The sequence below is a fragment of the Ipomoea nil genome, unplaced genomic scaffold (assembly GCF_001879475.1).
Source record: "Ipomoea nil cultivar Tokyo-kokei standard unplaced genomic scaffold, Asagao_1.1 scaffold0191, whole genome shotgun sequence".
Lineage (NCBI taxonomy): Eukaryota > Viridiplantae > Streptophyta > Magnoliopsida > Solanales > Convolvulaceae > Ipomoea > Ipomoea nil.
Genome location: NW_017616619.1, coordinates 2,009,573 through 2,024,188, shown reverse-complemented (window position 1 = coordinate 2,024,188; position 14,616 = coordinate 2,009,573). Strand labels below are relative to the sequence as shown.

General features: G+C 37.1%; 1 protein-coding gene across 2 annotated transcripts; it reads left to right on the top strand.

Moving 5' to 3' along the window:
• The first annotated feature begins 8,020 nt into the window (after positions 1–8,020).
• LOC109187652 (far upstream element-binding protein 1-like) lies at positions 8,021–13,331 on the top strand. Of its 2 annotated transcripts, XM_019337919.1 has the most exons (7): positions 8,021–8,442; positions 8,921–9,201; positions 9,363–9,455; positions 9,534–9,605; positions 9,721–9,837; positions 12,060–12,860; positions 12,897–13,331. In XM_019337919.1, the coding sequence occupies exons 1-7, from the start codon at positions 8,124–8,126 to the stop codon at positions 13,146–13,148; spliced, it is 1,935 nt and encodes a 644-aa protein (XP_019193464.1). In that variant the 5' UTR covers positions 8,021–8,123; the 3' UTR covers positions 13,149–13,331. The 2 variants fall into 2 exon arrangements, with proteins under 2 accessions (XP_019193464.1, XP_019193454.1); XM_019337909.1 differs by having other exon boundaries at positions 12,060–13,331.
• The last annotated feature ends 1,285 nt before the right edge of the window (positions 13,332–14,616 follow it).

Below are 14,616 nucleotides of genomic sequence, written 5' to 3'. Positions count from 1 at the left end.
AGGTTTCAACTTAGCTTGGAGGAAAAGCTACTCACCTTTCTAGAGAGAAGGTAGAGCTAATATTTTAGGAAGTGTAAGGAATGAAATGAAGAAGTCTTATAGGTTAGGTTACAATACTAACTCTTGGTGAAAAGTCAAGAATACCCTTACTAACCTTTAGAAAGTGTAAGGAAGAACGGAACTCCCCTCAAAGCTCAAGGTACAACATAACTTTGAAGTTGACTAGTCAAATACTAGTCCTTAAGTATTAAAAATCAGGATTTTAGGAATTAATTGCTCAAATGAAATAAGATTAATTACTCAATTAATCTATGGATTGAATGTGGATTTTCGGGGTGTCACATCCTCTCCCCCTTCAAAGAAGCTTCATCCCCGAAGCTTGGGTACGACGAAATAGAAACAAACGGTGATAGGAAACAACATTGTGACAAGAGGTTCAAGAATAAGCTCATTTGGTCAAAGATCAAAAGATTCTACAAGGATTCCCAACAAGAAGGAAGGCATAACAATCAAGAATTGGCAAAAACTTAACAAAGACGTTTACTGTACAAGGTAACAGCTCTAATACCACTTGTTGATCCCGGTAGGGTCAGAGAGAGTCTAGAGGGGGGGGGGGTGAATAGACTCTAATCGATTCGTTTTTTTCGATTTTTCTCCGTTCGGAGATATGCGCAGCGGAAATATTGTTTCAAGTTAAGTTTTCTTTTCACTCTTTCGTGTTTATAAAAAATAACTCGTTTGGTCGATATGGTATGATATGCAGAGCACGAAAGTAATGGCGATAAGTAAAGAGAGGGAGACAAAGAGATTTTGATAGTGGTTCGGCCAACTGTGCCTACTCCACTCTTCTTTCACAACTCGTGAAAGGGTTTGCACTATCACTCCTAGTACAAACTACTTCAAGCTGGCTTCCTTGATCACTAAGCCGGACAGCCACTTGAAAGGTTTTTCAACTTCTAGAGTTTACTCCACCTCTATCAACTACTTCCTGAGTTGAGATGTTGGAAAAGAGATTTTGATGTGAACCTAGTCCAAGGTTCAAATAAGATGGAATATTGTCCCAAGAATGCTCTCAAAACTAAAGATAGAGATGGATCAAAATACCTTAAACCTCACGAGAAAACCCTTTGTCTCGAATCCTCAAAGACTTGGAAGAATCCCATGTAGCTTCAAGTACCTCGATGTTGCAATCTTCAATCAACTAGAGTCGGATCTAGTTTCCTTCGATTCAAGAACGAGTCCACGAACCTAAATCTAAGGTTGAAGAAAGTAAGATTGATTCGAGTCCACGAATCAATTTGCTAGTCGAGTCCACGACTAGCCACTAATTGAGTCCACAATTAGCCATAAGGTTTCTTACACAAGTGTAAAGAAAGACTTAAGAATTTTATTGAATTAAAGCCTGTCTAAAACTGATATGTATGTGCCCTATTTATAGGTATAGGGCAGCATTGTAATCTAAATACAATAGGAAAAAGAGTCCTAAACCTAATCTAGAAAACAAGTAAATAGAGTTTTATTTAGAAAAGGATTTAAGGAATCCTTTCTAAATACAACTAGTGTTTTCTCTTTTATGCCAAACAATTTAAATTAATGATGACCAAAAATAATAGGGCTGATTTGGGCCTAATTTAATCACCAAAATCAGCACTTAAACAATTATAAAAAAACCTTGAGTTCTTCTTCATATTTTGCAAATAGGCTTGACTTGGATTTCCACCATCTTTGAACATCACCAATGAAGAGTTGCCTTAATTGTTTGGACTTGGGCCTTGTGATTGGCCCAATTAGTACTCTTAATGGATCTTCATATGTTAGGCCGCACCATCCTCCCCTTCTTGAAAATGATTCGACCCCGAATCTTGTAAGCATTGTCTTCGATCCATGATATCACTTGAAATTGACCACTATAATATTTTCCTCTATCGAATGGACTTATTATTGGTCTTTGTTGTTTCTTCCACCAATGATGTTTTAAGGTCGTAGTTATGGTCCTTGTGATGAGCCCACTATTTACCCTTATTGGATTCCATGTGTACTGGTTCCTATTATTCTCCCATTCTTGAAAAGGATTTGTCCTCGAATCCAAATCTTCAGTGAAAGACAAAGTAGCAAGCTCACTTTCTGTTTTATCACGCTCATGGAACTTTTTCTTGGGATGCTTGACACGAGTCGTTCCAATCATCATCCTATAATCAACAAGTAAGGCAATTAAGTCTAATGACACATCATGAAATTTAAACATTCTGGACGGTAATAATTCATCAAAATGAGACATATTAAATTTAGGCATCTTGTTTGAATTGTCAACAAGCACAAAATCTTTCCTCCTAGAGCTTAAGGGTAAACCAAACACAAAATCCATGGAAATATCAAGTAATGATTTAGATGCATTGTGGTGGTAAGCAGCACAATTATGAACATAAGATTCTACATCTTTTTTCTTCTTTGGCCAATGAAAATATCCATGCAAAACATCATCACTCTTTGGAAAACCATTGCTCAAATCCAAGCAAAAAAAGCCAATCCCATTGACTTTGAACGAAAACCCTTGAGCAAGTAGTATTTCACATAAGAAGATTTCAAATGTGCCTTATAACTTCCTAGTGGTTCCTTATCTCTATAAAATAAAGTTTTAGTAAAATCAAAATTAAGGAATCTTGGATGTATGGAGGCAAACAAATTTCTAACACATCTAGCAAGTAGCTCATTAATAGAAACATGACAAACAAATCTAGAGAATTTTAATGCATGCTTTTGAAATAAAAATGAGTAAATAGTTACTCCCCTTCTTTTCTCTCGCTTACTATCCTTTTTTGTTACCAAGCGAGGCTGCACTTTGATAGGTATGGCTGGTTCTTTGCACTGTACCACTGATAGCGGTTCCTTTGTTTGGCTACAAACTAAGTTAGAGGACTGGAGTGGTGACTCCAATTGTAAACGTGGAGGTTCCAGTTTGCTCTCTTTGATTTCTTCTTTCTTCAAGGCTGGTTTGAGAGCTTGCTTCGATCTCTGTTGAATTTCTTCTACTTGTTTTGGAAGTAGAGGCTTAAGCACATGTATAAATCTATTATAGGTGACATTGCATGTGTTTTTGAGTGCATTATAATAAAAATGTCTATCATGTTGCCATGACCTTCCAAGTGAAACATGTGCAGTACGCATTGGCACAATATCACATAGAACCTCATCATAATGCTTGCCAATACAAAAAGGAATAAAAGCTTGTTTAGTCACTCTCACATCCCCTGAATCAATAAGATTATACGGTTGGGGGTGATTGATAAGAGGTAACTTAAGGTAGTCCACCATGGCTGTACTAGCTAAATTCATACATCGATCCGAATTGATAACGATAATGCATCCCTTTCCATGAATGTTTCCCCTAGTATAGAGTGGCGGTTGCACTTGCTTAGGGTGTTGCTCTAGATTAGTCATTCGAGTGCTTAAACCTTTCATGGCAAAGGCTAGAGCATCTATTTTCTGCCCTAACCTCCTACGTGTGTTTGGAACCTCTTCAGTCATCTGTAGATGAGAAACAAAATCTAAAAACAAGAAGATATGTGAGTATTCATGTTAGTGAAACCAAAAAGTTGGCTCGCTCCCTCACTATTCTCAGCTCGCAGGTAAGAGGTGGATTATATAGCTATGGGGGTGCACTACACACTCTTACAAACACACACTCCACTCGTGTATCGCTCGAGGTGGCAGATACTCTCACAAGCCTTTTTCAAAAAGGAAAATTCTAGTCCAGTACTCAAGTTGATATGGATTCAACCTCAAAGTTTAAGAAAACGTACCTTGGAAGACTTCACAAGCCTTTGAGAGTAAGGGTGTATCGCGAGATAGGTAATAAAGTTGAGAGCAAGAAGCAAAAGAAAAAGGACAATACGAGCAAAGAAACTAAATAAGATTTGAAAGAAAAAGGAAACCAAAGAAGGAAGTATGACAGAAAGATGTGCAAGACCAATATCAAAAGATAGAGACCAATTAGGAATCTATCAATAACTCCTTCCAACCTTATACTTTTCCCCTTCCTTGTCCCTCCAAAATTCTCCTACCAGCCAAATTCTTTCCCCAACCTTATTCTTCTTCTTTATTGCTTTTTTTTTTTTCAACTTTCTTGAATTTTTTTTTTGATTTTTTTGATAAATATCCTCCAAATAATTACTGTAAATATCACCAAAAATTTCAGACCTAGTGGTTCCACACAAGCACTTCAAAACAGAATCAAGAATTTCAAGAATCACCCAGAAAAACAGAAACGCTGCCCTTACTTCGAAGATCAATATCTCAATGACCGTAAGGAATTAGCAAGTGTATAATATATCAATAGAACGCCCCAGAAGATATCTACAACATATCCAAATTTCAGATAAAATTAACCAGTGGATCTCGAGATATAGGTAATTCTTTGAAACTGGTCACAGCTCGCGAAAATCTGGACAGGGTGTGATTGAGACGTGATTGCGCGTAAATGCGCTTTGGATATAGGTAAGGGTAAGATGGGGTTGTTTTCTTGACAGAATATGTGGTAATATGGTGCTTAGGAGGTGTGAGGTCTCATTGATATTGGACGGGAAAAAGGGAAAACACTTTCGGGATTGTTTTTCAAGAAACTGGAGAACATGTATCAAGATTCAAGAACACAATCAAGAATGCAAAAGAAAATTTTTTTTGGGGTTTTTTTAATGAATAAGACACGAATAAATGTAGTATGTAAGATAAGAACGAGATAAACCTAGGAAACCAAAGAAACCAAATTTCCAATGATAACGAGACAAACCTAGGCTCTGAATACCAAATTGATATGAACCTAGTCCAAGGTTCAAATAAGATGGAATATTGTCCCAAGAATGCTCTCAAAACTAAAGATAGAGATGGATCAAAATACCTTAAACCTCACGAGAAAACCCTTTGTCTCGAATCCTCAAAGACTTGGAAGAATCCCATGTAGCTTCAAGTACCTCGATGTTGCAATCTTCAATCAACTAGAGTCGGATCTAGTTTCCTTCGATTCAAGAACGAGTCCACGAACCTAAATCTAAGGTTGAAGAAAGTAAGATTGATTCGAGTCCACGAATCAATTTGCTAGTCGAGTCCACGACTAGCCACTAATTGAGTCCACAATTAGCCATAAGGTTTCTTACACAAGTGTAAAGAAAGACTTAAGAATTTTATTGAATTGAAGCCTGTCTAAAACTGATATGTATGTGCCCTATTTATAGGTATAGGGCAGCATTGTAATCTAAATACAATAGGAAAAAGAGTCCTAAACCTAATCTAGAAAACAAGTAAATAGAGTTTTATTTAGAAAAGGATTTAAGGAATCCTTTCTAAATACAACTAGTGTTTTCTCTTTTATGCCAAACAATTTAAATTAATGATGACCAAAAATAATAGGGCTGATTTGGGCGTAATTTAATCACCAAAATCAGCACTTAAACAATTATAAAAAAGCCTTGAGTTCTTCTTCATATTTTGCAAATAGGCTTGACTTGGATTTCCACCATCTTTGAACATCACCAATGAAGAGTTGCCTTAATTGTTTGGACTTGGGCCTTGTGATTGGCCCAATTAGTACTCTTAATGGATCTTCATATGTTGGGCCGCATCATCCTCCCCTTCTTGAAAATGATTCGACCCCGAATCTTGTAAGCATTGTCTTCGATCCATGATATCACTTGAAATTGACCACTATAATATTTTCCTCTATCGAATGGACTTATTATTGGTCTTTGTTGTTTCTTCCACCAATGATGTTTTAAGGTCGTAGTTATGGGCCTTGTGATGAGCCCACTATTTACCCTTACTGGATTCCATGTGTACTGGTTCCTATTAGATTTGATGTTTCTCCAATGGATTGAAGCTTGTCTTTATGTCTGAGTAGATCTTCACTTGAGAAAAGAACAGGACAACTTCAGGTTGTGAAGTATGAAGATGGATATGCCTTTGAAAAACTTCACAACAAACACTGGTTATAAAAAGCTAAGGGGATGGAACTGTTTTGAAATGCTTTTCTTAGATTGAGAGAGTGAGTTAACCAGCACCTACTTCAATGGTGAAGTGAGGTATTTATAGGTGAGAAAATTCATCCGTTGGAGGGAGATGAAAATTTCAAACCTAATAACCAGTGTGTATTACTCAGTGGGCATTGGGCATTAAATGCACTTGTACTGTATAGCCGTTGGAACAAAAAGCATTATGACTTTTGTCCTTGTTCTCTGACAAAATAGTACATGTCTTTTAATGCTCGTTGTCTTTAGTGAAAATCATTCATAGGACACCTTTTGTCCGAATGATTTGCCCAACTGATTAATAGACAACATTTTCATTGTTTCCTTTAAAGAGAGTTGTCTTATAACAAGTCTGTCCTTGACTTGTTTGTTTAGGACCGAAGGATTGGCCTTATCTTTCGTCCTTTCTTTTTTAGACGAAAGTTCCTTTTGTCGAAGCCGTCTTATCCGAGACTTGCTTTAGTCCTTCTTTCGTTTGCAAGCATCTTTCGATCATCTTCGAGTCTTCATGTAGACCTATTCTACTGGTCTCGTGCATGGTTTGACATTCCATGCCTATATCACACGAGACTTTATAATAAACGAAAAATTGGGGTCTACATCCTAAGACAATTTGGTATCATCAAAATCTAAATACATTTGTTCCTAACAAGAACAACAACTAAATACATATAGAAATCTTCAGATTTAGAAAGGACATTACTTTGGAACGTGGTGATGGGCACGATCCAACCAATGATTTTGGTGACTGGAGTATCGACACAGTAGATAGATCTGACTGTAAAGTCGCCAAGTTCACCACCCGCCACCCTCTTTCACGCCCAAATTTTCTAATATAAAAAATCAAGCAATAAATAACAATAATAAATTTCTAATATATTTATCTTATAAAGAAGAAAGCACAATTCAAAATCAGGAGCAAAAACATCACCATCTACCCGATAATCTTCTAACATTTCTCATCAAGTTTCATGTTTTGTAATACAATTTTGAAGATCTAGAAATCTAACAACTATGGTAAATAAGCAAAAACTATCAAAACAAACATCAATCAACAGAGACGATCGAAAAAAAAAAACCAACAAAAAAGTACCTGGTTGTGGTTTGTGGAGACTGCCGACTGGAGTATGCTCTGAGGAACGTCAGCGGGTCAGCAACAGCACCTCTCAGTGGACTTGGAGCCTGGCGGTGGTCTGTGGACTCTGACGATCTCTTTTGTGGGTTTTCCGGCGTGGTGGCGAGAGGGATCCGAAGGTTGGCAGCGACGTTGGATCCTCCTCAGCCAGCACCTCTCATCTCTCCGGTAGCAGCATCAAATAGATCAGAAAATGAAAGAAATGTAAAGTGGAGAAGGAGTGGGTGTGAAAGTCTGAAAGAGAAGGAAAATGGAGGGTGGTAGGTGGCAGTAAAGGCTGGCATTAAAGTGGAGAAGAGGAAAAGAAAGAAGAAAATAAGAAAGGAAAAAGGAAAAAAAAAGCTTGGTTGGAGTCGATGCATGGTCTACTACTGTTCACGCGTGATTTCAACTTTTGAAAATAACTTTTTCTTTGTTCCTAATTTCTTGAAAAAATAGAGAATAATTCTCTATTTTGGAAATGGAAAAAGAAAATAGTAAACACTTAGATTGTTTTCTATTTTCAATTTTCGAAAATTCTCAAAAATTTCTTGTTAGTAAACGACGTCTGTCTCGATTAGCTTTTAAAATCCCTTTTTTGGGTCAGCTTATGCCCAATATAGTAGTCCAATACCCGGCAATGCAATGAAAGGAAAGAAGTTAACGCAGTCGCCAATCTCCATTAAGCAATGTGGACGACGAGCTTCATATTTGCAATTCTGTCCTCAACTGAAAAGTGTGCTGTACGCCTGTACTTCGCGGAGTTATTATTATTATTATAACTTAATAAGCAAAGAGAAGGATGAAATTGTCCACGAAAATATCGTCCGTGCAACGAAAAATCCACAAGGTCCCACTGCAATTGCTGGTCCACTATAAAACATTCTTTTTTGACCGCTGTTTTCGTCCCTTCCTTCCATCCATCCATCCATCGCTGCTGTTGGGTTCTCTCCCAATCTAATCTAGGGTTTCCACTCTCTTTCCGACCAAAAATGGCTGAAGAGGCACAGTACGCATCGGAAGCGGGGTCCAACAAGAGGAAGTACGAGGAGCCAACCTCCCCTTCTCCGGTGTCGCGCAGGCCCACCGGATTCTCTGCCCCAATCTCTTCACTGTCTCCACCCGACGGTTCCGCCGCTGGCGCTGGCGCTCCTCCTCCTTCTTACAATAATGTTCCGCCTCCGATGGACGACTTCCAGCTCGCGAAGCAGAGGGCTCAGGAGATCGCTGCTCGGCTAATCAACAACTCGGATCCAAAGAAGCCCAGGGTTGACAACGGTGGTGGCGCTGCTGCATTTGAATCAAGAGAACGTAAGGTTTTCTGCTCCATTCGTATACGTGATTGGACCTTTGATTTTCCCTATGAATTATGTACTGTTGCTTATACTTTTATAGATTTGTTTGTCTCTTATGCTTCTGTAGTTTGTATATCTATAATTCTTTCATTGCTTATTCTTTTATAATTTTGTTTGTCTCTTATGCTTCTGTTGTTTGTATATCAGTAAGCTACTTGTTTGTGTGCAATAGGAATTAAGGAGAGGAAGTAAGTGTTATTGTTTTCTGACTGAATGAAATCTGAGGATTTATCTTTTATTGTTCAGATATATATTCCTGACCTCAGTATTTATTGTTTTCTGACTGCATTGTTTCAATTGTGCTTTTATTCATTGTTTGCCTATTTGTCCTGTTTCATGTTGTGCATTTATGAGCTTCCTGTTTATACTTTGTCACATTACTTAAGGGTTTTCCAGTACATACTGTGTAAGATATGGAATTCTGTTTACTGCAGCCCAGAAGCCAATGGGATCTACTTTTCTTCCTCCAGCAAGTAATTCATATGGTTACCCTGGTCCAAGCAAGAAAATAGAGATTCCAAATGGCAGAGTAGGTGTAATCATAGGCAAGGGTGGGGAAACCATTAGGTATCTTCAACTCCAATCTGGAGCAAAGATACAAGTTACCAGAGACATGGATGCTGACCCGAATTCTCAAACTAGAGGGGTTGAACTTATGGGCACTCCAGAGCAGATAGCCAAAGCTGAGCAGCTTATTCAAGATGTTCTTTCTGAGGTAGAATATTTGACTTCTCTATACCCCTATCTATTTGTATCATGGCTATAACTTCTTCACCATTATCCTATCCTCAGGGGACCATTTAAGTAGTTGCTGTTAAGTTGTGCTATATCAGTGTATGGTGATTTATTGTTACTAATATTCTTTAACTGGAATAGGCTGATTCAGGTGGGTCTGGTATAATTTCACGAAGGTTAACTGGACAACAGAGTGGAGCTGAACAATTTGTAATGAAAGTCCCAAACAACAAGGTATATGCCTTTAAAATTGGTTTGGCATTTGGTGATATACTTCTATATGCAATCTATTATCAACTACTGTGTCTATAGGTTGGCCTTGTTATTGGCAAAGGTGGAGAAACCATTAAAAACATGCAAGCAAGTACAGGAGCCCGTATTCAGGTACGCTTGGGTCCTTTTGAGCACAATATTTTATTTCTAATTTATTTAGTATTTAATCCTTTAATTGTTCACGTCAAGTTTTAGTTTTATTTGTAATTTGACAACTTTTTTGCAGGTGATACCTTTGCATTTGCCACCTGGTGACACCTCAACTGAGAGGACAGTACAGATTGATGGAACAAGTGATCAAATTGAGCATGCAAAACAACTTGTCAATGAAGTTATTAGTGAGGTATGTAAGCTGTGCATAATGATGTGGATTTATTCTTGCATTCCTGTGCCTGAACTGGGATTCAAATATTGTGTTTAGTTGTGTGTTCAGTTTTTTTTTGTTTTCTTCTTGTTCATGTAGAGAGAATAGCCTACACAGTAATGCAAATTTAGGGTGTATGCGTATATATATTTTGCCATTTCTCTTTGGATGTACAGCCAGGCTGATTGAGATTCTGTAGTTCGGTGTTGAATGTCCCTGGATGGAGGTAATGTGGCTTTATGCAGTGCCCTTAGTTGCAAACTAGGAATTTGTTAGCCAATGGTATTCTACTTCTAGTACACCACGATCCATTGCTATCCATTCTTGATAAGGGTGCATTATAAATGGAATGCTAGTAAAGTGATATTTATGCATACTTTTCTCTTGTTGTTTTCCTAGGGTATTGTTTGAAACTGCATATACAAGTTAAATTTATAAAGGTCTTAAGTCAATTTTAACATCCAAGTTCATAATGCCTTTTGAGGTGCTAAGTTATGTCAGTTCCTATTTTAAATTGTTGGATGTTTTATTGGACTTGGATATCTGATTTCATGTGAGGCAGGTCTTACCAAAGCCCATTTCACTGAGGTATGAAGGCAGTTTATAAGTTTCCCTATTATAGTGGATGTATTTTAATCGAGTTTTTCAACTGAACTTTCTAGTAAATAGTGTTTGGGGTGTCACATTAATTTTTTTCTGGTAAGTTTCATATCTGATGTTTTGTTGTCATTTGGGCCTAATGGCCTATTCTAGAGTTAGTTTTTTAATGGAAAGTTGGTGACACCAAACATTGGACCATTTAATGTTGGGTCTTCATCAGGATTGTTCGCCCTGTTCGGGTATGTTTTCAAACTAAATAGTAGATAATTGTCCTCTCATAATGGATAAATGAATGTCTGCCCAGTATGAAAATGCTCCATTCATTTCTAATCTGACTGCAAGGCACAAAGTATCTTTTAAAATTTGCAAGATATGGTGATGTTAAATTTATAGGTTGGCATAACTAATGAGACTGTAAGTAATTGATGAGAATTATATCCGTGTATGCTGTGTAAATAGAACCCATTTATTAATGCTACTATTGGCTTTACATTAAGTTCATGACCCTTCAATGACTACACTCCTGCATTATTGTGTTTGTAAATGTGGAGAGCTGGAGAGGATTGCACTCTCTTGTATGATTCTGATATTGATAAATGGAACTATTAGATGCTAGTGCTGCCGAATTCTTTATTGAATGGTTTTTTATAAGGTTATCTTCTGCGTTTTAAAAATATTCTTGCTTAGTACAGGACTGGGCATATCTGTATGCATTTGATTTGTGTTATGTATGATTACTTTTTGCTCCTTTTATATTTCTCTCTCTCTCTCTCTATATATATATATATATGTGTGTGTGTGTGTGTGTGTGTGTGTGTGTGTGTGTGTGTCAAGATCAGCATTTTGTGGGAGTAAGTATTCAGTATCATATCAGTAAATAATTATATTTGTTTGATTCATTGTTGTCAATATAAATGTTGAGAGAAAGTCTATGGAATAAAGGAAAAAGTAAAGTTCCACTTTCAATTGAAATGGATAACTGTTAAGTGGAAAAAAATTGAAAAAACACAAAAGACTATATTAATACTTTAATAGTAATATAATATATAATAATAATAATATATTGATATATTGATACTCTGTAATCCGTATTGATAATTAATTTTAGTTATTAATATTAAAAATAATATAGGACGTGGAGAATTATTTGTGTTGAATGCTCTACTTAGTCTTGCTAATCAATTAGTATTTTTTCTGTATTGACATGCAAGAATGGGGTTCCATAAATACAATTATCCCGATTTTACAACTACATTGGCAAACATTTTGGAACTTGTTTTTTTTTTTTTTTTTTTTGCCATATGTTATTGCACTTATCACTTCAATTAGGGTGAGGATGGGCCTCTGCAGAAGTTTGTGTCCCAAACAAAGAGGTACGGTATGTTGGTGTCTAATCTTTGCCTTAATGAGACTGTAATTTGCTTATCTAGAATAATAGTGGTTTATTTTAGATTAATTGTGTTGATTGTTGCATTTATATCTTGCTGTTTATTTGGTAAATATTTTATTTTATGTATACCAATCATATTTTACTTCAGTGTCTACCAAATGTGCTGTGGATTAGTTTTTCGTGGTTCATTTTAGATAACAACTTTGTGCAGAATCGTGTTAGAAATCCAGCAATGACTGGAGCATATCCTCAGCAAGGATATCAGGCACGGCCACCAACTAGCTGGGCCCCTCCTGGAGGACAAATGCAGCAACCTGGTTATGGATATATGCAACCTGGAACATACCCTGGTCCATCACCCCAATATAGCATGCCTCAACCACAATACCCTGGTTACCCCCCTCAACCAACATCTGCTGGATATGGCACTGGCTGGGATCAATCAAATCCGAATCAACAGACAGCTCCTGGAGGTGGTTATGATTACTACAGCCAGGTGCCACCACAGCAGCAGCAACCAACTCCTGGAGGTCCTGGTGCTGCTCCTACTGATAGTAGTAGTGCCTATGGCTACAATCAACAACCATCCTCTGGTTACAGTCAAGGACAAAGTTATTCCCAAGATGGCTACAGTGGATATCATCCACCTGCTCCTCAATCTGGCTATCCAAATCCTGTTCCTGGATATGATCATCAACAAGGTTATAATTCTACTACTGGCTACAGTAATACCTCCAACCCAGCAGCTGATGGCAACACGCCTTCATATGGGACACAGAGTGATACAAGTCAAGCACCTCCAAATCAATCAGCGGGCAGCCAACCTGGCTACCATGCTTCCCAGCCTGGGTATGGCATCCCAACTTCTCAAGGTGGATACGGGACACAGCCACCTGCCTATGGCAACAACTATGGACAACCCCCATCTCAAAAGCCTCCAACAAGTCAACCAGCTTACGGGCAGCCACAACAGTCGCCTACTGCCCAGGGAGGTTATGCACAGCCCACTCAGGTATATCCACACTCTCAGCCTGATTCTGGTTCCCAGCATGCTCCCTCTACTGGATATGGTGCCCCGGCAAGTCAACCGGGTTATGGCCCCCCACCCTATGGGGCGCCACAGATGACTCAATCAGGAGTGCCATACAATAGTGGTTATGGTGGTAGTGGTTATTCCCAGGCTTCAGCATACTCCACTGATGGAAGTGCTGGTGGTGGTGCACGGGCGAGCTATGATACAGCACCAACTTCTCAGTCTTCCCAGCCCACTGGGTCAGCTAAAACCTCTCCACAGAGTTGATTTCTTTTATTTAAAAAATAGTGGTTATGAATTTTGCATGTATTTTGTTTTTGCTGAGCATGTTTAGTTTCCGGATCTTTGATTGAATGCAGAATTAATTTGCTGCGGCATCTGTTTTGTTATCTTAACTGTAATTCCAGTATGAATTTATGTTCCAAAATTCATGGTGCTTATTTTGTGTTTTCTGAGGTAGTTCAGTCTTTTTAGGGCTTCATTTCTCCTCTGCTTGCCATAAAATCTTATAGTGATTTGTAATGTGATAATTTTTTGTAATTAGGTAGTGTGATTCTTGTAATGGAAAAATAACATTTTTTTGGGTAAGACTAAACAAACTTATAATTTTAGTGATTAAGAAGATTGAAAAAAAATTGAATTATGTGTTGTGTTATTGAAGTTCATTATTATTTTAGTTTCAACTTCAGTATTCAAATATAATAAATTCAAGTTTGGTAAGAGGGGAATAAGGAAAATACCCAATTAAACTTGTGGAAAATGTATGATAGGATGAAACTTATGGAATAACTTCACATCAGATGAATAGTAACTGAAATAATAATTTTCAGCATAATATTGGAGTTGTAATGAAGTTATTCACTTTTATTCTCTATCGGTAAAAAAAAATACTCCGTAATAATCTTTTTATATAAAAAAAACTAACATAAAATAGCATTTATATACTTTAATTAAAAATTAAATGTGTTGTACTATTATTAGTATTATGATTATGATTATGTTTTATGAATAAAAAACTAGCTTGGTGGCGTATGTGGCCGTGCACTCGTCTCCTTAACGGAAGTCAGGAGTTTGAACCTCCTCTCGTATAGAATAACTAATATGGACAGCACTTTGCCCTTGGAAGGTTATGCTGTGCAACCGTGTGCATCATGCAAGGTGCACACGGTTCCAATTCATAATTTCTATACTGCAGATTCATAATATCTGTACTGTAGATTCATAATTTCTAAATTATATAGTTATCAAATTATGAATATATAGTTATGTGATTTAGATTCATAATTTCTATACTGCAGAATCATAATATCTGTATTGTAGATTTATAATTTCTGTACTGTAAATTCATAATTTCTAAGGTGTATAGTTATCAAATTATGAACATATAGCTCTGTGATTTGTGAATACAGAAATTGGGAATATGAACATCGAAAATTATGAATAGTTCTTTAATTGTGAATATAGAGTTAAATAATTATGAATATAAAGTTCAAAAATTATGAATATATAACTTTATAATTATGAACATATAGTTCAATAATATGAACATAGAACAGTGTGCACCATGCATGGTGCACACGGTTGCACAACATAATTTGCCTTTGCCCTTTAATTGGGCTGGCCCGGTGCGAACATGGATTAGTTTGAGTATGGTACGGGCTTAACGGGATTAAAGGAGCTTGTTCAAGACACCTCGTGGTCTGACAAAAAAAAAAGATTTATGAATAAAAACAAA